The following is a 23,133-nucleotide window of genomic DNA, read 5'->3' as shown; positions in this document are numbered from 1 at the left end:
AAGCCAGTGGTCGTCGAGGAGAAAGAAATTAACAAATTAATTATAGTGGAAAATGGAATTGAAAAGACGACGGAGGTAGCCCAGGAATTAAAGGGAGAGATGGATAATGTGCAGAGTCCGTGCTCGCATCATGATGCTGTGCTTAATCCTTATCAAGATTTGCAGGTGTTGGAGGAACGAGGAAGAAGAATCCCCAAGGTGAGCCTGGTAGTACATGGGGCGAAGAGATTTTTCGGGAAGGTGTTTGTCGTGAAAAGAATCTTCGCGCGCTTGGGATGCAGGCGTAACCCGGGCGCTCGTAAAAGGTCCGTGGTGCGCTGTGTGAGAGAAAATGGCACGCGTGTGAGGAAAAAGTGTGCGTCGAAGAGTGAGTGTGTTACAAAGTGTGGGAGTGAAACCGAGTGCGAGCGAGAATGCACGTTGGAGTGTATGTGTGGTGAGTGTGACACGGAGAGTGAGATGGATGAGGAGCGAGTGCGAGGATGCACACTGGGGATGGATGGAGAGAGTGTGCGAGAACGCACACCTGAGTTGGTTGTGGCGCGTGTGCGGGAGGGCACATCGGAGCGCGTGAGTGGGTGGATGCAAGAGTGCACCCCCATGAGTGGTACGGAGTATGTACCGAGGGAGAGTGCGCAAGGTGGTGCACGAGGAGGTGTGTTAAGGAAGTGTGCGAATGATGAGTGTGTGCAAGAAGGTGCGCGAGAGGAGTGGTGTGTAACAGGGAGTGCGGTGGTGGAATGGACGGAGTGTGTGGAATGCATGAGAGGCGCTGAGACGCCGGGTTTTGTGAGTATGAAAGGGGTCGCGTGTGGATGTGAGCATGTACGGGGAGCATCGACGTTAAACGGGATAGCGGTTAGACCGACGTTTAGCCGACGCGAGCTCTCGGTCCGTGCCGGGCTGTGTGTATTGTGGGAGCCGGCGGGGATCGGTACCGCGTCGCTCCTGTTCGGAGCATCGTGCACGATTCGCGCCAGGCCCCGCCCTGCACGGTCACGTCCGCGCTTTGCCGGGCAAGGTGACAGGCCCGGTTCGAAGGAAGGTAGGAGGGATCGGAACGGCGCCCCCTTGTGGTTGCGGCGTTCCGGCCGGGCAAGTTTGGCCCACCGCGCATGGGAGCGAAAGGCCCCGCGCCGGGATGGTGCTTTAAACCTTGGCCCAACCAAACCTCCTCCCCTGAACCGAATGCCGGACGGACCCAACCTGCAGGCGACCAAACCACCTGTATGCATTGCGCGGCTTTGCGAAGCCAAGCTTTGAAAATGTTATGACGTACCGAGAGGCTCAGATATAGCGGACTGTGAGGATGATAGTGTTATTGTTTGAAATTGATAGGGAATTGGCTTGGAATTACTAGTGATTCGAAATTGGGGATAGTGAATTTGATTGGCAAATTGGATTGGTAAATTTGATTGGCAAGGATGATTGGCAAGTTTGATTGGCAAAAAAAAAAATTGGATGGGCAAAATTGATAGTGAGAGATGCCCGATGTAGAGGGATGGTAAATCCACCATCCCTCACATCCATCCGGGCACATGAGCTATAGGTTATGGGGTTTTGGCTGTGCAAACCAAGCCAGGGAGGGTTTGGATAATTGTTAGGGACTTAGAAAAATGACCATAAGTAACTGTAGAGTTAAGTAGCGACATGTACCTGTAGAGGGGATGTAGAATAGCTTAGTGGATTATAATGACGGACGGGGGAGCGCAATAGTATAAGGGGCGACTGGGAAGCGCGAGTTTCAGAAGGGGGTAGTCAGCTTAGATGATGCGGTGTATGATTGAGTAATTGTGATTGTGTATTGTATTGAATGAATGGTCCTGGAGGAGAGGCGGGTGCAAGAGACACCAGGTGTGTGTGAGCACCAGGTGAGTGAGCAAGGTGCAGGTGAAGCGCAGGTGTATGGAGAATGGTTGTGTGAAATAGCTGGTATAGAATAAATGGAGTATGGAATGGATGGTGTGGAGTGAGTAGTGTGGAATACGTGGAGTGGAGTGGTTGGTGCGAAAGGAGTGGATGGGGAAGATGAACCCCCTTTCACGAATACCCGGGGAGGGTAGTTTAAGAGTAGGTAGAGGGTGTAGGTAAATTGTGGTGGATATTGGCATCTGTGGTGCGTGTGGTAGAATGGTGTTTGGATGGGTGCATTAGTGGAGTGAAATGGCTGGGAGTGTGGCCTGTTAGTGTGTGTATGGTTAAATGGGAACTATGCCACTGTTAGTCTGCCGGCCAGGTGAGGCTGCAGGTGGGCTCTGGGTGCCAGTAGAGTTGTTCAGTGGGGCCCGATGATCCGGAGGACGGACCCGGGTAGCCCAGTACCAGAGAGGGCACTGAGTGGGGAGAGCACCAGAAGGCCTTCCCCAGGTAGGTTAGGTTAAGGAACAGGTAAGCTCGGAGGCAACTGCAGTGGCGGAGGTGTGCAGGTGAGCGGACCTGCTGGGAGCGCCACACGACCCAGCCCGGAAATTGTGCGAAGGCACAGGGAGTTGAATCGGGGAAGTGAGACCCCAAATTGGTGAGCACCACAGTTTGGTCAATGGGAGTTCGGTTCTTAGAACCACATAGTGTAAGATGGCCAATGGTTTGGCAGGGAAAGACCCCGGGTAGAGTAAGTGCGTTAAAGTCATTTAGAAGTACTAGGGCATGCCCGTACTATATATATATATATCTAAAATTATATCCCCCCCCCTCTATTTACATGAAATGGTTTGGTCCAAAGCGAACGGCTTGCGAGTACGGTGACAATCCCCCCCCTCTATTTACATGAAATGGTTTGGTCCAAAGCGAACGGCTTGCGAGTACGGTGTTTTTTATCGGACCCGTGGAATTATAGATAGTAGTTTTAATTAGTTTTAAAACATAGTTTAACGGCAACATAGTTTTCCAACGTGAAATAAATGAATACGCTCTCAAATGTGCCGTCCGAGGCAGAGTCTGTTCGCCATGTTCGGCACACGTGATAGCTCGCTGCTCTCTGATTGGTTGAATCGTTTTTTGGACATAGCTCGGTACCTACTTGTCCGATTAATATGAAACCTTGAAAAGGCACATCCTCGGGTCCCCAGCAATATACCTGGCAAGTTTAAAGTATATCGGACCCGTGGTTGTCGAGAAACAGCGGTCACAGACATACAAACATACAAACATACAAACATACAAACATACACACAGAGATTACTGGAATTATAGATAGATAGTGAGGATTGAAGTCTCTTCGCACCATTTACATCCACTCACCAATGTGACAAGACTCCGCACCATGTGATTTTTGAAATGGTTTGGAATGGTGAGACGCATCATGACGTGGGGGTGAAATTGTGCTTGTTTGTTCCATCTCTTCCTCCTTATGAGGAATTGATGAGAAATTGGGCTTGATGGCAAATTTAGAAAGAGGGATTGTTGATGAATTTGGTATTAGGGGAGATATGGGGAAGACGAGACAGTAGAGACGGAATTTGTAAATGTGTAGAGTTTTGTAAATACAGGGTAAGGGCAAGGGTAGGGTAGGTGACGGGGGGGGGGGGGGAGGGGGGTGACGTACGGTAGGGACGAGCTTTCTCCCCTCGCTCCCATGCACACCTCGCCTTGCAATGCATTGTTTTGATGTGTACCATTGTGACCTTGCTCCGATGCTTGCTTTGTCCCTTCCTTCCCCACTCACGGCTTGTTTCTGTTGGGTCCGGGGGGGGGGGGGGGGGGAGTGCGCAGGTAGCCGCACTTGTGTGCCCGAGCCGCCGCTGCACAGCCTGCCTGGATCGATACACCACCTTATGGACCACACGCTTCTGTGGCCAAGCACCACACACTGATGTACCCCACATGTTGGGGCCTGGCCCCTCTGCTGGGACCAGCCATGATGGCCAGAGAGAGTCCTTGGTTGCGGACCACGGTGAGGTGGCCCCTTTTTGCCATACAGGTGGACCACCCATAGTTGGCCCCTGTTGGCCCTAAATAAAAATGGACACATTGTGTGCCTTTTTATTATTTGCAAATAGGCAGCAAGCAAAGAAGAATAACATCAAGAAACATCAGCCAGCAGAGCAGGAGCAGAAACCAGAAGAAAGGTCAACAGTTTGTGTTGTTTTTATGTGTGCAATGAGCACTGGATGGTGCTTTGGTGTTTTTCTGGTGCTGATTGGTGCTTTGTGATGCTCTTGTGCTCAGGGGTGCACTGCAATATCATTTGTGCATCCCTGGGCACTTGAGTATGGTGTATCGGTGCAGTGCAGTGCATGCTCTTCCTCTTTTTCAGAAGCATATTTTTGTCTCCCAAAATGACAGGTCCTCGGTTTGCAGTGTAAATACAAAAGTGTTTTGTAAATAATGCTCCCCACCGGCTTCATGTATAGTTTGAAGACCATTCCGCAATTCGGTTATTCTGTGGGCGTGAGTCTGTTAGGTAGGATGCAACGTAGCAGGCGGGACATACGTAGTCGTTTTAAAACTGTCGCACTCAAGGGTAAGGTTAATAGTAGAGGGTTACTACACCTGTGTCACATGAAGTAAATTTAGTTCGGGTCGGGACGACCCTACAGGAAAAACGGGTGCTGTGTTACGGTTTTTAGAACCTTCACTAGTAAATTTTAGTAAATGCATCCCTTATAAATGTTCCCCTGTAAATATCCCCATCAATTGGCTTGTTGAGATCGCACCCTAGTTAGTCCATGTACAACACGTAGCGAACCATAGGACCTCTCCGTAGTTATTTCATTATTATGTGTTTCAGTTAAGGACCTGTTCCCAATAGTTGAATCTGCGTTGCATTAATCAAATAAGATAGGTCCCTTTCAATTCCCCCAATCGTCTCCGCAAAGTAACAGTCGGGCGGCGTTCGCTGCTCCTTGCCTTGATGCGGTTGTTGGCCCCAAACCGCCATTAACCATGTGGTCAAGCCGAGGAAGGAGGGGGCGGAGCCGCCAGAACAAGGTGTGGCACGTCGACTCGTCATCGGAGGTGGAGTCAGCAAGCCCTTACCGACCAACCAGGGCTGGCGAGGTACCATCGCGGGCGTGGCTCCAGGAAGCGCGCATTGATTCCAATGCACGTAATATAAGGGCGAGCGCGAAGCCTTTTGGCAGAGAGGCGTGATCCGGCAGATGAGGGAGGTACCAGGTGAGCATACCGCTGGATCGTGAGGCAGAAGAGTGGGTCCGTGACGGCGACAACAATACAGTAGTAAATTGACATTGTCCGACCGTGTGTGTCACCGAATACGTGAAGCTGCCGCTGGCTGTTCGCTTCCAGCCCGGAGCGTGGACCTGGAGCGGACTTCCTTGCTGTGCCTTTGCCGAACCTGCCAGCCCTGGTGTCACACCTGGACCCTTCTCCTTCTTCCAGTCCTTCCTGCCTGCCATTCCCTGTCGTGTGAGTCTGTTTGTTTGTCGTGGGGAATAATATAAGACTGCTTAAGGCTGCCCTGTGTATCTTCTTCTTCTTCTTCTTCTTCTGTATATTACTTTCGTTTCTTCTTTGGTTCTTTGGTTTTGTACATAATTAATAAATGCCTGTTATTTCTTACCTTTGGTTTCTTCTTTCCCCCGATCACTTTCGTCCTGTCTCCAATTGAGTACCTGTGGTACGACTTGGCCAACCGCAATAGTCGGGTTTAGTCCTTTGTTAACGGCTCGAGCTGTGGGTTGCTAAACCGCTCCGCAATTACCATCTTGTCCGTGGTTCGAGCGGTACTTGTCTCCCTGTTTTGTGGAGAGATTGGTAAAGGTATTCGGGAGAACACCTTGACCCAATTTCACCCCGCAAAAGAGCGTTATAAGTACCAGGACCAGAGACGGCCAGCTTAACAGGCCAAGGGGATTAACCCCCCCCTTGCTAAGGGGAGTGCCGTCTCTGAGATCCGTAACAATATATATATATATATATATCTATATATATATATATAGTTAGTTAGTTAGTTAGTTAGTTACAGTTTTGCAATAAAAGACACCCCCTCTAGTTAATTACACGACAACATGAAGCCTGCAGTAGTCAGTTATTTCTTATTAAATATAAAGATTAGCTCACTTCCCATTGAGTAGTAATTAAAGCAGATAGGCGTTGAGTTAGGCAGGATTCCAACCCCTCGTATGGTTGAACGAAGACGTTGGTTCATGGGCGAGGAAGAACAGGACCACGTGATCAACCGCGACAGTGGTAGGTGGGGAATGAAACCTTCCAAAAGGAGGCAGGGAATGAAACCTTCCAAAAGGGAGGCGTGGCTTACTGAACGACCGCACGTAACCAGCAGGCGACCAATGATAAGTCGTGGAACCTTCCGGAAGGAGGTGGGAGGGAATGACCGCACGTGACCAACCTCGGCCAATGGGAGGCCGTGGAACCTTCTAGAATCTAGAAGGATATTCCACCCAATAAAGGTCTGTGCCGATCGCTGTTCGAGCTCTCTCTCCTAGTTCGACCTTCAAGCTGGCTGTCCTACGTGCTTGTTCGTCCGTGCTGCGCTTCTCCTTCGTCCTCGAGCTTGTTCTTCATCCAAGCTGGGTCATCATCCGTGCTGAATCGTTCTCCGGGCTGGATAATCCTCCGTGCCGATCTTCCTTCAAGCTGCACGTCTGGATCGATCCGTGCGCCACGCGCGGGACTGCCGGACCCAAATCACCGTCAGCCCGTCCACCGGTACGAGTCAAACCAGTGTGTAATTCATTCCCTGTGTGTGTGAGTGTGCCAGGCGCCTATGTTGGGATTAGGATAGGTAAGAATTGTTAAGTCTGCTTCTCCTCCTTTTTTCTGTGCTATTGTGAATTAAAGACGTGTACATTTTGTTTCCTTTCGACCTGCTCGTGTGCGTGCTTTCAACCCACTGGCCCGGCATCGTTCGAACCGAATTCGGCTGCTCGATTAGGTCCATAAATCACGCAGTACAAAATCACGATTCACACCGTGCGACCGGTCGGCGCACTTGATTGGAATAAGGTGTGGAATCGCGAGGGGTTCGATTCCCGGTCTTCCCGGCCACGTAGTCTCAAAGGTATTCGGGTCGTGATCGATAACCCTTCACTCGTGATTGGGAGATTGGCAATTGAAGTTGCTTCGCAACCCGTCGGGCACGAGCTTCTGAACCCGGGGTCCGAGGGGGACCGCGGACTTCACCCCCCTCCCCATCCACCCACCCCCCCCCCCTTAGTACGTCGACAGACCCGGGATCCGCAACAAAATATTTTTTTACATACACACGTTGGAAGGCTTGCAGCTCAGGATTCATTCTGTGCCTTCTTTAATATTCTGGCACGGCTATAAATAGATAAATCCCTGGGGGATGTTAAAATTGGAAAAGTTCTCTTGAATAGACCAGCAGAATTAACAATCCTGACCATGGGCCTGGCAGATTATATTTATAATTATGCAATTTTCCAGATTTCTCAGTTTGTTCCAGGACTTGGATAAGTTTTTCAGGGCTTTCCCATACAGGAAAATGCTTTTTTATTTTCCAGGAATTTTAAGGACTGTGTGAAACACACACACACACACACACACACACACACACACACACACACACACACACACACACACACACACACACACACACACACACACACACACACACACACACACACACACACACCTCCATCCTTGCCACAGGGTCATCAAGGGTGAACCGTGAGATTATCGATGCCTGGTATTCCTGTGAGATGTCAACTATCCAACACGTCAACTTGTATCCCGGATATAGAGAAGTACATAACATTATGATGGACCACCACCCAAAATAAGCAATGTACGAGTACAATTGTCACATGGATTTTCACAAATTCACATATACACCAGTCTTGGACATTGTGGTTTCTGCATTAATTGCTTCATCAGAGAGACAAAAAAATTAAACTAGGCCTGTAGTCTAAAATACACTAGGCCCGTAGTCTCAAAGATTTTGATTCCAAATTTCATAAAGGATACTTTTGTGAACATGTCAGGTAATTTGTACAACTCAAGATGCCATTATGTCAAACCTGATTGACATCTCATGACTCAGAATTTTATTGAATCACAAATACAGTGCAACTAAAGCTATGCAAATCTACAATTACACAGTGTGGAAAAGAGGACATTATTTTCGTCATGAAATCCAGAGTAATTAGTATGAAGAAGGAGCAGGAAGTGTAAGCAGAAGGAGGAAGTGTAAGAAGAGAAGATTAAAGAAAAATGTGAAAATATCATGAGAGAAGGACCAAAACTATAGACTACAATCTTCACCCACAAAGGATGATAAACAAACAAAAAGGATCCAGAATCTGAAGAAAGGGCAAAAAGAAGTGGGTAAAGCAATGAGGAAAGACAAAAATCTAAAATAAAAAAGGCAAGAAGAGTAATAAACTGATATTGTACCGCATGCGGCAGATGAAAGATCGCCGGGAGCCCATACACATTCTCATGGAGGACTGCTGGCCTTCCTTCTTCACCGTCCCTGTCTTTAGGTCGAGAATTCGCCCTGCAGACATTAAATGCAACATTCATGTGACCAGCAGCAGAAGTATTAGCTAAATAGCGCTACTCCTACCTCCTCTCCTCCTCCATCCAGTTGTCCAGTAGTATTAGAGCTGAATATAAACAACTATCACTACTTAAGAGCTATCTACATGTAATAAGGTATACAAAAATGACGTATTTTTTAAACTACCCTACTCCTTTCCTTGGCACTTCCCTCTCCTCCAATCGCCTTTCTCCCTAACTCCACTCTTTTCTCCCACCCGCCCCCCTTTCATCCCACACTCCCCCCACCCACGCTTCTTACTATCCCTCGGCTCGATGCTCTTATGTTCCCTGTTTTTTCACTCCCCCCACCAGTCATACCAAAAACGACGTCCGCTGTGATAAAAAGTCAATTGCACCGCTTGCGACTGTATTGTCGCAAACATCGGTTGATAGAGAACAGCTTGCTTTTATGGCATTATTTTGCCATGCTCTATATGTGCCACGTGGCCAGACATAACAGTGGTGAACAAAGGAGCCTTTGTCGTATGTAATCCGTAATACTATATAGATTTACCGCTCCCTTTTATAAAATATAAGAACTTTGATTATACACTTTAATTCATCCGTGAGAGGGCATTGTGGAAAATCGTATCACACAATGCATAAATTCGCTCGAAGTTCATAACTTGAAAACAATAGCACCTAAAATAGCGATGTATATCGTGACTTCAGGAAGTATTGACATCCCTTGGCTTTTTCACATTTTCTTGTGTTACAGCCCTCATTTAAAATGGATTAAATTGAGATTTTTTTTGTCATCAATCTACACAAAATACGCCATAATGTCAAAGTGGAATTTTTGTTTTCAAATTTTTTACAAAATAATGCTTGCCAGTTTGTACTACAAGCAAGTTGCCCATTTGGTGAGCTGAGAAAGTTCTCCAAGTCTTTCGTTGTGCAGAGGCTTTCTCTCCGGTACTTTTCCAAATATTTTCAACTTATTTTCGAGCTTTGTGAGCATGTCACATAATAATTCTTACCTGAACACATTACATTTTCTTTCACCCCAAACAAGCAAGTTTCCTGGGGTTTCTGCGCATGCGACCAGGCACTCTAGGGCAGATTACGTCACTTCGAAAGTCACGTATTGCTATATGATTTCCTTATTTAACAATTCAAATGGGAACTGTTTTTCTGCGATCCTGTAGTATAAAGTCAAGATTTTTTATGTAAGTGGCCTAGCTCTGCCCTTGTTCAGTACATGTCTATGAATATGATCACCATAATCGATGTAAATTTAGAGATCCTAAATGCAAGCTTCTATCTGCTTTGCCATTCTTGCAAAAAGGGCAGTGGGATGTCTTCTTGCACACCCTGGATCACAACAGTATTTACCTCTGAAATGTCTCGTCCTGGGTTTAATCCCCGGAAAAATTGTATCTCATGAGAACAACTGTCTGATGCAGTTGCAGCTGGGGGTGGTGCATCAAGAAACATGTGATTCTTTGGAAAACGTGTGCTGCCATTGGTTATGTCTTCAATGTGGGCATTAAAGAAATGATAGATTCTTTCTCAAAAGATACCTTTTCACTTATACGAGGGCCAGTCAATAAGTAACCTTAAAATGGTGATATAAATTGGAGAATGTAATGTGTGTAGTTGTAGACGACATATGTTATATCTATGGGTAAGAGTCATGTTTTGCCTGTTTTATATCTGGCAACATTGAGCGTATGACGTCAGTAAAGCAGTTCCAAGATGGCGGCTCCCTCAGAAGCATGCACCAGGGAGGAGCAACGTTCTGTCATCTGTTTCTTGGGAAGTGAGGGTGTGAATCCCAGTGAAATCCATCACAGAAAGAAGATGCAATATGGTGACGCATGGTTATCGCTGCAGCAGGTGTACGACTGGGACAGGAAGTTTAAAAGTGGAGTGTCCAGTGTGGCAGATGCTGCTCGCTCGGGCCGTCCTCACACAGCCGACACACCAGAAATGGTTGCAGGAGTTGAGCGCATGCATTATGCTGGATAAAATGGTCTCCAAATTGAACATTAGCCATGGTTCAGCACATCTTTTCATGCACAACGTGCTGGGGTTCAACAAAGTGTCTGCAAGGTAGGTGCCGAGACAACTCGCACCCGAACTGAAAAAACGGCAAGTGGCCACATGTGAAGAACTTCTATGACATTACGAAACAGAAGGTGACGCGTTCTTACAGGGAGTAGTGACTGGGGATGAAAGCTGGGTCCATGACTTTCAGCCAGAAACGAAGAGGGCAAGCATTGTGTGGTGCCATTCAACTTCACCGAAGCCCAAAAAATTCTGCACACAGCCGTCCGCTGGAAAAGTGATGCTGACGCTCTTCTGGGATAGCTGAGGCCCACTTGTAGAGCATTACATGCGCAGAGGGACCACAGTCACCAGTGCATCATACTGCGACTTCCTTAAAATCATCTGACACCAGCAAACAGATAAAAACGTCGTGGACTGCTCACTACCAGTGTGTTGCTGCAGCATGACAATGCTCGGCCCCATACTGCCTGTGCTACAGCTGCAACAATCGAGGACCTGCATTTTGAGTGTCTTCCTCATCCACCCTACTCACCAGACCTTGCCCCTTCGGATTACCACATCTTTGGGCCACTTAAAGAGGCGCTTGGTGGAACCACTTTCCGATCCGACGAAGAGGTCCAAGAGGTACATGCAACAAACAAGTTGTGAAAAATATTTTAAGGTTACTTATTGACTGCCCCTCGTACGTATGTTATGTTCCCTTGAGAGCTCAAATGGAGTGGTACGCCTTGTTCGCTTCATTAAGAATTCTTAGTTGGGAAACAAAAAAAAAGCTGCCCAAAGTTATTTTATTAATAATTGGTATGGCAGGTAAACCCCACATTTTGCAGTGTGGATATGACACAAGTAGCAGTACCTGTCATCGCATTCTCAGCAGTAGACAATTGATCACGAAGCTTCTCCACATCATCTGGATGTGTTTGATCATACAAAGTTCCCCCAAACCACCCTGACTGTGGCTGGTTCAAAACTGGCGTTACAGAATCCGACACAAAGATGACATTTCCCAATTCACATGTGACAACAAACAAAAATCCATCAGCTGCTTCCAGGATGAGGTGCTTGAGCTCCTAAAATAAAATAAAAAATAACAAAGTTAAAATCAAACCGTGAACATTTACAGAATACGTACAGAGTAATATTAAAATAATTATTTTTAATTATCCTATTGGACTGAATGAATGAATGAATGATCGTTTCAAGGCCATTTTCCCCGCTTGAGTAGGGGTTAGCCTTGCGGGCCCCATGACAATCATGGTTCCCTGTTTGAGGCAATGTTTTTATGGCTGGATGCCCTTCCTGACGCCAACCCTTAGTCACCTCTTACAATGCGCAGGGATACGGTGTACCTATTCTAAGCCGGGGTACACACCGGGATCATTCATCCCAGCAAGCTGGTACTCAATTTGCCGACCTCGGAAGGATGACAGGCTGAGTCAACCCCCCTGGTATTAATTCAGCGATCGACCGGGATTCGAACCCAGGATCCTAGGATCCCAAGCCGGCACCCTAACCGCTAAGCCAACACCAGGCTATCCTATTGGACTGATACATATAATTCCTATTTGACGTGGATTTAAACTGTCATGATATGGAATATTTGGATTTGCACAAAACTGACTGGATAAATCTATATGGAGGAATTCACCAATTCAACCAACCCCTTAAAAAAGGAAAAATGGTCGTAAAACGGTTTTTTTATGTCGTGTAATTCCTATTTCACCGATTATTGCCTTGTGACATACACAAAATACATACGGGGTTAAAAGTTGAATGTCAACCTTGAAAACCCGAACTTGCATTTGGGTAAGTCATGCGTTTCCAAGCAACACCACCTATTATATCAGGTGAGAAACCTCTTATAGTACAATGAATGGATCAGGACGTAAAAGGACAACATGAACAATCGAGAAAGAGGGGAGAAACACCAACAGCGGGGTTGAAGGCCAAGATAGAGGAAGACTAGGACAAACAATGGTGTGTGGAGGAATGAGGGTCAAGAGAGATGCATGGGGTAAACAAGATGGATACAGAAGGAAACTCTCAGAAGGGAAAACGAGAAATTTGGAAGGATGAGGGCTTGGCATGGGTTACCGAAGGGAGAAAGAGGGTACAAAATATCATGGTTTTGGAATGAGGACGATCTGAGATGGTGGTGAACAGTAGTTTTTTGTTTGTTATTTACTGTAATTTTTTTAATTTGTCACCTTGACCACAATAACTTTGATTTTTTTTTTGTTGTTGTTGCTTTGTTGTGCGTATTGTGTCCTTGAAACTACAGTGTGGACCGCCGTGCTTTGGCTTAGTGCCACAGCCCTCTCATCGGCTGTTTTTTTTCTGTAAAGTATTTAGCATACCGAGATAAATTCAACATGCCAACAAACTGTCTGCAGAACATGTGTCTATTCAGTGCAACAGGAGTTTACTGCATACAAAGGCTATAACTCTACTGACCGCATTCCACGTCTACCCAACTCCCTCAGCCGGCTATTAGTCCAAACCTGGTCTGTGAGAAAAGATGGCTTGTAGGCACCCTCAGTCGGCGTGTTCCCTGTACCACGCAACGATTTCATGTGTGATACAGCCATGCGCAAGATGGTCAGCTTGTCTGGCTTGCGCGCAAGGGCACTGCACGTTGGTACCATGTCGCACAGCTCCGTAATATAGGCCGTCATCTTGTTCCGGCGACGCCGCTCGATCTCACTGTGGTTCTCCCTGACCCCCAGTTATAGAGATTGATGGGAGAGGGGGATAGGGGAGGGGGAGGTCAGGTATACTGGAAAAGGATGGCATAACGAGGGCAATATATAATTACACTGTTTCTGTGAATGGTAAATCATGTGGTAATAATGACAGCATATCTAACGCAAATCCTTAGTTATGGCAGTTTGATTAAAGTTACTTTTTACTCTATGGGTGGACGATTTTCCGAAGAAAAATCTGCACATGCACACAAAAATAAAAGTTCCAGCAACTCCATCAACTTGAATAAAATTGGCGGCAGCATTTGGTATAAAATAAACTCTGCACAAGATTCGAAGAGCATGACATGGTAGCATGAGTGAGTTAATGGGCGCTCGAGTTTGACAAGATGAACGTAACCTAAACACTGCTTTTAAAAAGTTCATTATTGGCAATAACTGCCAGGTGTAATTAAGTCCCAGGGTAAGGTATCCAATGCTGTCCCTGGAATTATTTGTCCGTCCATGTGATGCCTTCAGGGGGGAAAAAACATGTAAGGATACTGCCAGGATGATATCAGAAGACAGGTATTTATTTATTTTTTATTTTTTTTGTATACAAGATCGAGGCTCGTGAAAGAGCGAAAGGTATACTTTTGTTGTTGCAAATCTGGCCTCAACTCTTGTATTAAAAAAGTAAACATGCAACCAATTTTGAAAAAGCTAAATAATGTATTGTTTACAAATCAGAAATCTAACATCAGGGCAAATTGAATGCATCCTGACAAAAAGAAACTAAAGTTCTTACATTTATTTGTACGAGTACACTCATTCCCTATGGGGGCGGCAGGAGGGGTCATTCCTCTCTGGGATATATAGATTACAGTAGATCTAGTCTCGGCCCTTAAGAACATTGGAGAGGGGGCGGGGGGGTTGGGGGAAGGAGGGAAGTGTTCTTTTACCAAGTTTCTTGTAGAGTGCTCACCAAGCGGCTTAAGCATTCGAACAAGCACTCTATTCAAAACCTTTGATAAGGAACAGCTGGCTTGGCAAGCGCAAGCTAACTGCTTGGTAAATGAACACACCCTGGGTTTCCTTCATTTCAGCTTCGTATTAAATCGCAGGAGCGACTGTTTCAAAAGGTAATCATACCATAACGTGTTTCAGTGTTTGTGGTTTATAATATTTTTTCTGTAAAAGGGGCCGTTGCTCCCACGAAAACGGCACGATAAGCTATTTATAAACGTTAACATGGCATTTGTCCAAGGAGGAAGCACCCTTGGGGAGACGGGATATTATTAGTATTAATATTGTTTCGTAATAACATTAACATTGTGCTGTTATATTTAGTGTTATTAGAAGCGGCCTTGGAAAAACGCCACCATGAAGCTATCTCAACACAGATATACACCTCAACACACAACCCCATTCGCAGGGAAAACCCCTTTGGGAAGGGGAGCAAATTAATTATCTTCATTGTGTGACCCTTAGTCCTTCTGTTAAGTTTGGTTGAGATTGGATAAGTCATGACCGAATGTATCGCGGTGACGTCAGACAGACAGACACGAAATTGCGTATTTTAGTACGATTTGCGAAAACAAGAAAATAAAATAAAAAGCATTTTGATACAACCATGTTCCTTTTGAATGCTTCACATCACAGGTATTTATTCACTTGATAAAAAGGGAATGTAATAATCAGAAGAAAAAAAATCTTGTGTGCATGCTAGACTACCCATGTGTTCTTAGGAGGAACGAAGTAATGCGCTCGAAAAGTTCATATAAAGGGGCGCCCTACATATAGAGGTTAAAACCCGTCAGTAAGAAAAGTTTTTTGAACTGTATTAATCAAATTGGCGCAATGCAGTTAATCAATTAATCAAATTAATGATTAATGAATCAAATGATTAATTAATTAATCAACTTAATTAATTAATCAAATTAATGATTAAATCAAAAAAGTTAATTAATTACGTTAATATTAATCAAAAGCAGTGATAACTCAATGGTGAATAATCACTTGTAAAATTCCAGTAGTTGCATCCAGATCCGGATCTTCACCAAAATCTAACAATTTTGTCCTCGTCACAGAGCCAACCTCTCCACCAAATTTCATTCAAATCCGTCCGCAACTTTTGGAGAGTATCCTGTTCACAAACAGACAAACAAACAAGGACACGGACACAGCCTTCAAGTTTATAACAGAAGACTGGCACGGTCTTCAAGCAGCCATCAATCATCTGGACTGGTCTCCCATCTCTACCGCCTCTGACATCAACTCATCCTGGGAATTCTTTCAAAGTAAATTGCTCTCCCTCATGCACAGATTTATACCATCTCGTCTTCAGTTGTCATACCCTTCGTCCCGTCCATGGTACATGGAATCTTGTGGTGAGGCTGTTGCCCTGAAACAACTTGCTTTCGTCTCCTGGAAAGCAAATCCAACGGAAGGAAATCTCATTTCCTTTCACAAAGCCCGAAACAAGTGTGTGTCCACCCTCAGGAGAGCCAGGAAACAATATCTCACCATTCTCAAGACCGAACTCTCTTATCTGTCTCCCTCTTCCAAATCCTGGTGGCGTCTGGTCAAATCTGTTTCTGGTGTTTGTTCCCCCTCCATCCCCTCCCTCACCTCAAACGGCTTAACGGCTGACTCCGCACGTGAAAAAGCTGAATGCCTCAACTCTGTGTTTGCCTCTAAATCTTGTGTCCCAAACCCATCCCTCTCTGTACCCACCGTACCCAGTCGTACCCAGCTGCTCCTGGACTCTGTGTCCTTTCCTCCTGACAAGGTGGAAAAGTTTCTGTCAACCCTCGACTCTGATTCTGCAACTGGTCCTGACGGCATCAGCCCACGGGTCCGAAAATCATGTTCTTCTGCTCTTTCACTCCCTCTTTCTGTTCTCTTCACCCTCTCTTTTGCTCAAGGTCATCTGCCATCTGCCATCTGCTTGGAAATCAGCCAACATCACCGCTTTGCACAAAAAAGGTGCAAAAACAGATCCCAGCAACTACAGACCAATCAGCCTTCTCCCAATTATCAGCAAAGTCATGGAATCCATCAGTGCTTCAGATATTAAATCTTTCCTCTTCTCCAATGGCTTGATCTCTGATCATCAATTTGGTTTCAGACCTGGTCACTCTACTCTGGACATGCTGCTTCTGCTTTCTCAACAATGGATGGAGGTCCTCAAGGCCAAACAGGAAATTAGAGCTGTCTCCCTTGACATTTCACGTGCCTTCGATACGGTCTGGCACCCTGCTCTGCTCACCAAACTCTCCTCCTTTGGTATCCATGGAAATCTCCACGCATGGCTGGCGGACTTCCTCTCTGGTCGTAGTCAACGTGTGGCCCTGAATGGGTTTCTCTCATCTCCTCTTCCTGTTCAGGCTGGAGGTCCCCAAGGTAGTGTTCTGGGCCCTGTGCTTTTTCTGGTCTTCATCAATGATCTCTCTGACTCTCTTGAAAATCCTCTCTATCTCTTTGCTGACGACTCTACTCTCTGTCGCTCCATTCCTCATCCCTCAGATCGGCAGTCTGCAGCCTCCTCACTCTCTGCAGACCTGGACAAAATCACAGACTGGTCAAACAAGTGGAACATGTCTTTCAATCCTGACAAATCTCACACTCTTACAATGTCTCTCCGAAAGGACCGACTGGACAACCCTCCCATCTACTTTCTCAACAATCCTCTCCAAGAAGTTCTGTCGCTCAAGCTTTTGGGTCTCACTATCTGCCATGATCTTTCTTGGGAAAACCACATTTCCAAGCAGGCCTCCAAAGCCAGTCGCCGACTGGGCATCCTCCGTCGTGCGAAGTCCTTCCTTGGCACACCTGAGCTCCTCACCACATACAAGGCTTTCATCTGCAGCTCAATGGAATACTGTTCCCCCCTCTGGGCTGGTGCTCCTGCCTCACACCTTGCTCGGCTTCACGCTGTTGAGGCCAAAGCTTTCAGAATCATTGGAATCTCCTGCGATGTAGTCAACACCGAGGGCCTTTCACTCACTCACCGCAGGCAGGTTGGTGGTCTTTCTGTCTTCTACCGACTCCTCTCCGGCCTTGCTCCCCCAGCCCTCTCTGTGCTCTGTCCCCCCAATATTCCTTCAGGTCGCACAAGATCTGCCTGCAACCCTCTTATGGTTAAACTGCCAAAGTCTGGGCTCTCTGCTCACCTTCACTCTTTCATTCCCCTTTTCTCCCGCCTCTGGAACAAACTCCCCCACTCCCTTCAATCCCACTCCTCCCTCCAGGTCTTTAAAACAGCTGTTCACCACCATCTCTTATCTTCCCCCATCGAAAACCTTGATCTTTTCTACCCCCGGTAATTCACCCCAGAGTCCTTGCAGTGTTCATATGTTTTATTCCTCTCCCACCTCCCCCCAAGTCCTCCCGATGTCCCTGCTCTCAAATGTTGTTTGTGTCCTTCCCCCCTCTTCCCCCTCTCTTTTGTGTCCTTCCCCCTCTCTCCCCATCTTGTCTGCCGCTCCCCTTGTTTTTTGTGTTTTGTGTGTCGGTTTGTCTTTTTGTGTGATTAATGTTAGCTCTTTCACGAGCCTCGATCTTGTATACAAAAAAAAAAAAAAAAAAAAAAAAAAAAAGACAGGATGCCAACCTAGTACTGTGCATTACTTATGGATAATTCTTAATTCCACAGGCAAATCCAAGGCCCTGGTGGTGAAGTCCACTGAGATATATCAGTCAAAGAAAAATCATACAAGGTTGTTTGCCCATGCAGCTCCAAAGACCTCCACCTCCACGTCTCACACTCTTACGATGTCTCTCCGAAAAGACCGACTGGACAACCCTCCCATCCACTTTCTGAATAATCGTCTCCAAGAAGTTCCGTCACTCAAGCTTTTGGGTCTCACTATCTGCCATGATCTTTCCTGGGAAAACCACATTTCAAATCTGGCCTCCAAAGCCAGTCGCCGACTGGGCATCCTCTGTCGTGCGAAGTCCTTCCTTGGCACACCTGAGCTCCTCACCACATACAAGGCTTTCATCTGCAGCTCAATGGAATACTGGTCTCCCCTCTGGGCTGGTGCTCCTGCCTCACACCTAGCTCGTCTTCACGCTGTTGAAACCAAAGCGTTCAGAATCATTGGAATCTCCCACGATGAAGCTAACTCCAAGGGCCTTTCACTCACTCACCGCAGGCAGGTTGGTGGTCTTTCCGTCTTCTACCGACTCCTCTCCAGCCTTGCCCCCCCCCCCCATCTCTCTCTGGGCTCTGTCCCCCAAATATTCCTGCAGGTCGCACAAGGTCTGCCTGCAACCCTCTTATGGTTAAACTGCCAAAATCAAGACTCTCTGCTCACCTTCACTCCTTCATTCCTCTTTTCTCCCACCTCTGGAACAAACTCCCTCACTCTCTTCAATCCCAATCCTCCCTCCAGGTCTTTAAAACAGCTGTTCACCACCATCTCTTATCTTCCCCCATCCAAAACCTTGATCTTTTCTACCCCCACTAATTTCACCCCAGATGCACTTTTTTGAAATACCGACTTCTTTCCTGGAAGTCCTTGGTGTCCTTGTGTTTTATACTTCTCCCACCCCCCCCCCCCCCCCACCTCCTTCCCACGCCTCGTCCCCCCAAGCCCTCTCCCTCCCACACATCTCTCGATGTCCCTGCTCTCAAATGTTGTGTTTGTGTGCTTCCCCTTCTCTCCCCATCTTGTCTACCGCTCCCTCTTTTTATATATTTTGTTTGTCTGTTTGATTTATTTGTGTGATAAATGTTAGCTCTTTCATGAGCCTCGATTATGTATATATATATATTTAAAAACATTTTAAAAAAAACCTCTACCTCTGTACCTAAAGGTGTACCTCTGCCAGAGATTGAATACAGAAGCATATTGGATGTTTATCCAGGCAGTCTTTTCACAAAGACAGAGGGAGTATGCCATACTTGGAGGCACCATATGACATATTCCAAGTGATTTATCAGTTTCTGATTTTCTCCAAAACAATGTACAAGGCTGTAGTCTGTCTGTCAATGGCAAGAGAGATTTTCTGGCACAGAGCTGAAAATAAATATAGCAAGAGGATGAAAAGTCATTAATATAAACCAGGAATGAGACAGACCACAGAATACTACTTCGCAGGACATCAGCGTTCAAAGTTAGGAAGGAAATAAGATGCCACCAAGAGTTACATATTACTTATCAGGATGAATAAAATCAACAAGCCGATCAAGGAGAGACTCCAGGATGTCAATGGCAGGAAGCTTCGTGACTATGGCTGGTTGTCAAACAGCATCACTCAGGAAATCTCTCGTGATAATTCTGACTTCTTGAGGATTTGAGCATCCTTTTGTTTCTGCTTCTTCTTCTTCTTCTTCCTAATTTGTATGTAGCACATGGCTGCGGTTGACATCATTTTCCGGGGCTGCTGCTGGACTACTCATGTACACTGCACTACTGGACAATGTCCCCTATAGGTTAGAACAAGAATTTGGAATTAGGCCAGGGTGCCGACGACAGCTCACCTACTCTTCGCAACAGACATGATGGGATCTTTAATGTCTACCAATTAATGCTGGCAGATGGGACACCCAGTCTAACATTCATAAGAGAGATGGCACAAAGTTGATGCCCCGTCCTGCATGCAAAACAACAAGGATAACAGTTTATAGCTGGGCCGAGATTCAAGCCCGATAGACAACTCAGAGGTGAGTGTGCAAGTTAACTAAGGCAATTGAGACAAGTTGATGTTGATATGTCAAGACTGTCCAGATACTTCTCCACTCACTTGCTCTAGAATGCAAGGTGTAAGGGGAGGGAGATTTGGGACAGAGAGAGTGGGATTGGGGAACCTATAGCATTTCAGCAAAGACTGTTCAGGTGTTCTGTCGCATGGTATCAAGATCTGTGTTCATAAGCAAAGGGACTCAAGAAGAGCATGTTCCTGCTTTTACAATTTGCCACAAGGATTTGGAAGATAGAGAGAAGACTTACAAGTCTGATCATAGGCACTAGATTCTTGTTTTATGAAGAGAAGATATTTATATCATATGGGTTTTCTTCCCAAGATCATGGCTCATGGAGATGCTCATGGACCCTTTCAAAGTGTCTGCAGGTTCTCAATTGAAGGAGTGGCCTTCCAGAATAAGAAAGCAAGTTACTTTCTAGGTAATGACTCATGGTAAGCTTCTGTATACCATAGACAAGATGTGGGACAGAGACAGGAGAGAATTAATTTGGTACAAGGGAGAAGAGGTTCTGGTGCAAGGACTTTTGAGGTGTTTTTTTCAGGCTCTAAGGATTGTGAAGGAGCTACGACACAAATCACACACACATGCAGACAGATACATGAGACAACCCGAAATTGACATCCATACAAACACAGCCAGTGAACTTGAGGGAAGTGACATCACACCGAGCACTCCGAGTACTGGCGATGTCATCTCTATGACATCACTTTTTGTTCTGCATTCAGCAGGGCAATCAAGTAGGAATTTCCTCCTCCCAATGGGTGCCTACTTACGGGGGGTTTTCCATGCTCTATCCTTTAAATGGTGAGTGTCAAGCAAGGAAGCAGCACACGCCATTTTTATAAGCGTTTGGAATGACTAGGCCGGGGTTCAAACCGCCGACCGTCAATATCTGTAGTTGAGGAAATAGAAGAATAGTCTTTGGAGAGAGCTGATAGATCATAGACCAGGCTAGTTCTCATTGTTGAATTGCTATTTGACAGGGCGACATCATCTCATGGATCATGGCCAATGAAATGAGAACATTACACCAGAATATTATCAGAAGAGCTGAGAGGAGCAGTCGAAGAAGAAGGTATGTTCCCAGGAAAGTTTTACATCGCCAGATCAGACAGGAGGGTGGACCCGTTGATGATAGCCAGGTTGGAAAGCTGAAATTTTGAATGAAAATCTGCTGGGCAGAATATTCAGCGACTGTGCCTTGACATCAAACAACTCAAAGCAAGACATTCATCAAGGTGGTGTTAAAACTAGGATTCACTCCTTAAAACTTTTTCAAACTCCTAGAATCAAACAAAATTCAAACTGGAAATGGAACTGAATCCAATTCACAAATTCAAAAATTGCAGTGTCCATGTGTTGTATACCTCTCCCACCCCCCCCCCCCACCCCCCATTCCCATGCCACCTCCCAGCCCTCTCCCTCCCACAGATCATCCAATGTCCCTGTTCTCTGCTGTTGTACTAGCGTGCTTCCCTCTCTCTCCCCATCTTGTCTCCCGCTCCCTTTATTGTATGTTTTGTGTGTCCGTTTTTTTTTTGTGATGAATGTTAGCTCTTACACGAGCCTCGATCTTGTTTACAAGAGAAAAAAAACTAAAAAAAAAATAACTCGAGGAAAGTGCTGACTTGCGTTGTTATGTTTGACTTCTAATAAGTCGTGGTTGTTTTGTAATTTGATGTTTAGCAATTTTTTCCATTCTGTTCATTCTCTTATTACGACTTGCAGTTTTAGTTTCAAAGGCAGTAATATAAATTGGTGTTTTCAGCATTAATGTTCGATTTTACTATGAATGGCCTCTGAATTAAAGTTCAAAATGTTTGCTTCGCCAATTTTCCTCAAAGTGTTGCACATGTTCTCAGAGCACCCATGGGCAGGTCATGAGCACAAAAAAAAATTTGGCCCCCTATCCCCTTGAGGATGGGGAGACGACGTCTAAGTTACAGTGGATAGTAATATTTGTGTGACGGCAGTATCTGCGTTGTTCGTCATGTCTGCGTCGTTCATCGTGTCTGCGCCGTTCGTCGTGTCTGCGCCGTTCGTCGTGCCTGCGCCGTTCGTCGTGCCTGCGCCGTTCGTCGTGCCTGCGCCGTTCGTCGTGCCTGCGCCGTTCGTCGTGCCTGCGCCGTTCGTCGTATCCGCATCATTCGTCAAAGGCGATGAAGTTCCGAAAAATTTTTTTTTTTTCTACAGCCTTTAAAACCTTTATTTTATTTCATTCGAATTTAATACTTTAACACTGTAGAACACAAACCACCTTCTTGGCAATTTCAAAAACCTTCCGGTTAGCAATACTTGGACAACATATGAAGGCCATACCAAAGGTCATACAAACAACAACAACAACAACATGCATTTTAAGGCCATTTTCCCTGCTAGAGCGGGAGTTAGCCTTGCGGTCCCCATGACAATCTTCTCCATTTTGCCCTATTTTCTGCATCTCTCCTTGTTAACCCCCTTGCCTGCATTTCTTCTTCCACCATCTTTAGCCAAATCTTTCTCGGTCTTCCCCGTCCTCTACTTCCTTCTACATTCATTTCCATCATTCTTCTCAACCAGTCACTTTCATCCTTCCTCAACACATGACCAAACCATCTCAACCTGTTCCTCTTCACAGCATCAATCACAGGCTCTATTCCCATACCAAAGGTCATGATCAAGTTTATTACACGGTTAAACAAGAAAGAGCAACCAGAGATTGCGGACCCTCGCCAGGACATGTTTTCAGTGTTTTTTTAAAGGCTATTTTGTTCAAACAAATATGGCGGCCGAACCACGTGACCAATAATGTAGTCGTTTTTTTCTCCACCAATTTATCCCTAGATGACGCTCAAGAAATTTCATCTTGATCGGATGAAGTTTTGTACTTGTCAAATTATGATGTCATAATAGAGGCACCTATGACATCATCATTAACATATTTTATTCCCCATGGAGAGTTCTTTACACTGAGCCATGTCTTAATTTTTTATATTCAGCACTTTCGGAGATATAGAGGTGCAAAGTTTTTCAATTTTCCCAAGATGGCGGCCATACCACATGACATATGATGTCACAATTATAATTTAACTCAAAAACTCAAATGCAATACCCTCTTCTCTGGCGAGAGTAACAAAGGTATGTACATGTAAGAAAACCACCAATCAAATTTGCCGCTCACAATCTCAGCGTTCGGGACTGTGGAGATTCAGACAAAGTGACGGCTCGTACGAAATATAGATTGTGCTCGGAAATGAAGAC

At 45.7% G+C, this 23,133-nt stretch overlaps 1 protein-coding gene across 9 annotated transcripts in view; it reads right to left on the bottom strand.

The window, feature by feature from the left end:
- LOC137422004 (aryl hydrocarbon receptor nuclear translocator 2) overlaps positions 1 to 23,133 on the bottom strand; it is a 195,215-nt gene that overhangs the window by 154,346 nt on the left and 17,736 nt on the right. For 7 of the 9 annotated variants that reach the window (XR_013622627.1, XM_068108658.2, XM_068108660.2 and 4 more), the window contains exons 4-6: positions 12,999 to 13,212; positions 11,354 to 11,567; positions 8,338 to 8,440 (exon numbers count right to left, since the gene is read on the bottom strand). Coding sequence is in view for 8 of the 9 variants with exons in the window: in XM_068108658.2 (XP_067964759.1) it covers positions 8,338 to 8,440; positions 11,354 to 11,567; positions 12,999 to 13,212 (531 nt within the window). In the remaining variant the exon portion in view is untranslated. The remainder of the gene's footprint in view (positions 1 to 8,337; positions 8,441 to 11,353; positions 11,568 to 12,998; positions 13,213 to 23,133) is intronic. The other 2 variants (XM_068108659.2, XM_078773003.1) reach the window with 1 other exon arrangement.

This window comes from Myxine glutinosa, chromosome 2, assembly GCF_964187855.1.
Source record: "Myxine glutinosa chromosome 2, kmMyxGlut1.1, whole genome shotgun sequence".
Lineage (NCBI taxonomy): Eukaryota > Metazoa > Chordata > Myxini > Myxiniformes > Myxinidae > Myxine > Myxine glutinosa.
The sequence above is the reverse complement of the archived record's forward strand: the minus strand, read 5'-3'. Positions and strand labels throughout refer to the sequence as shown.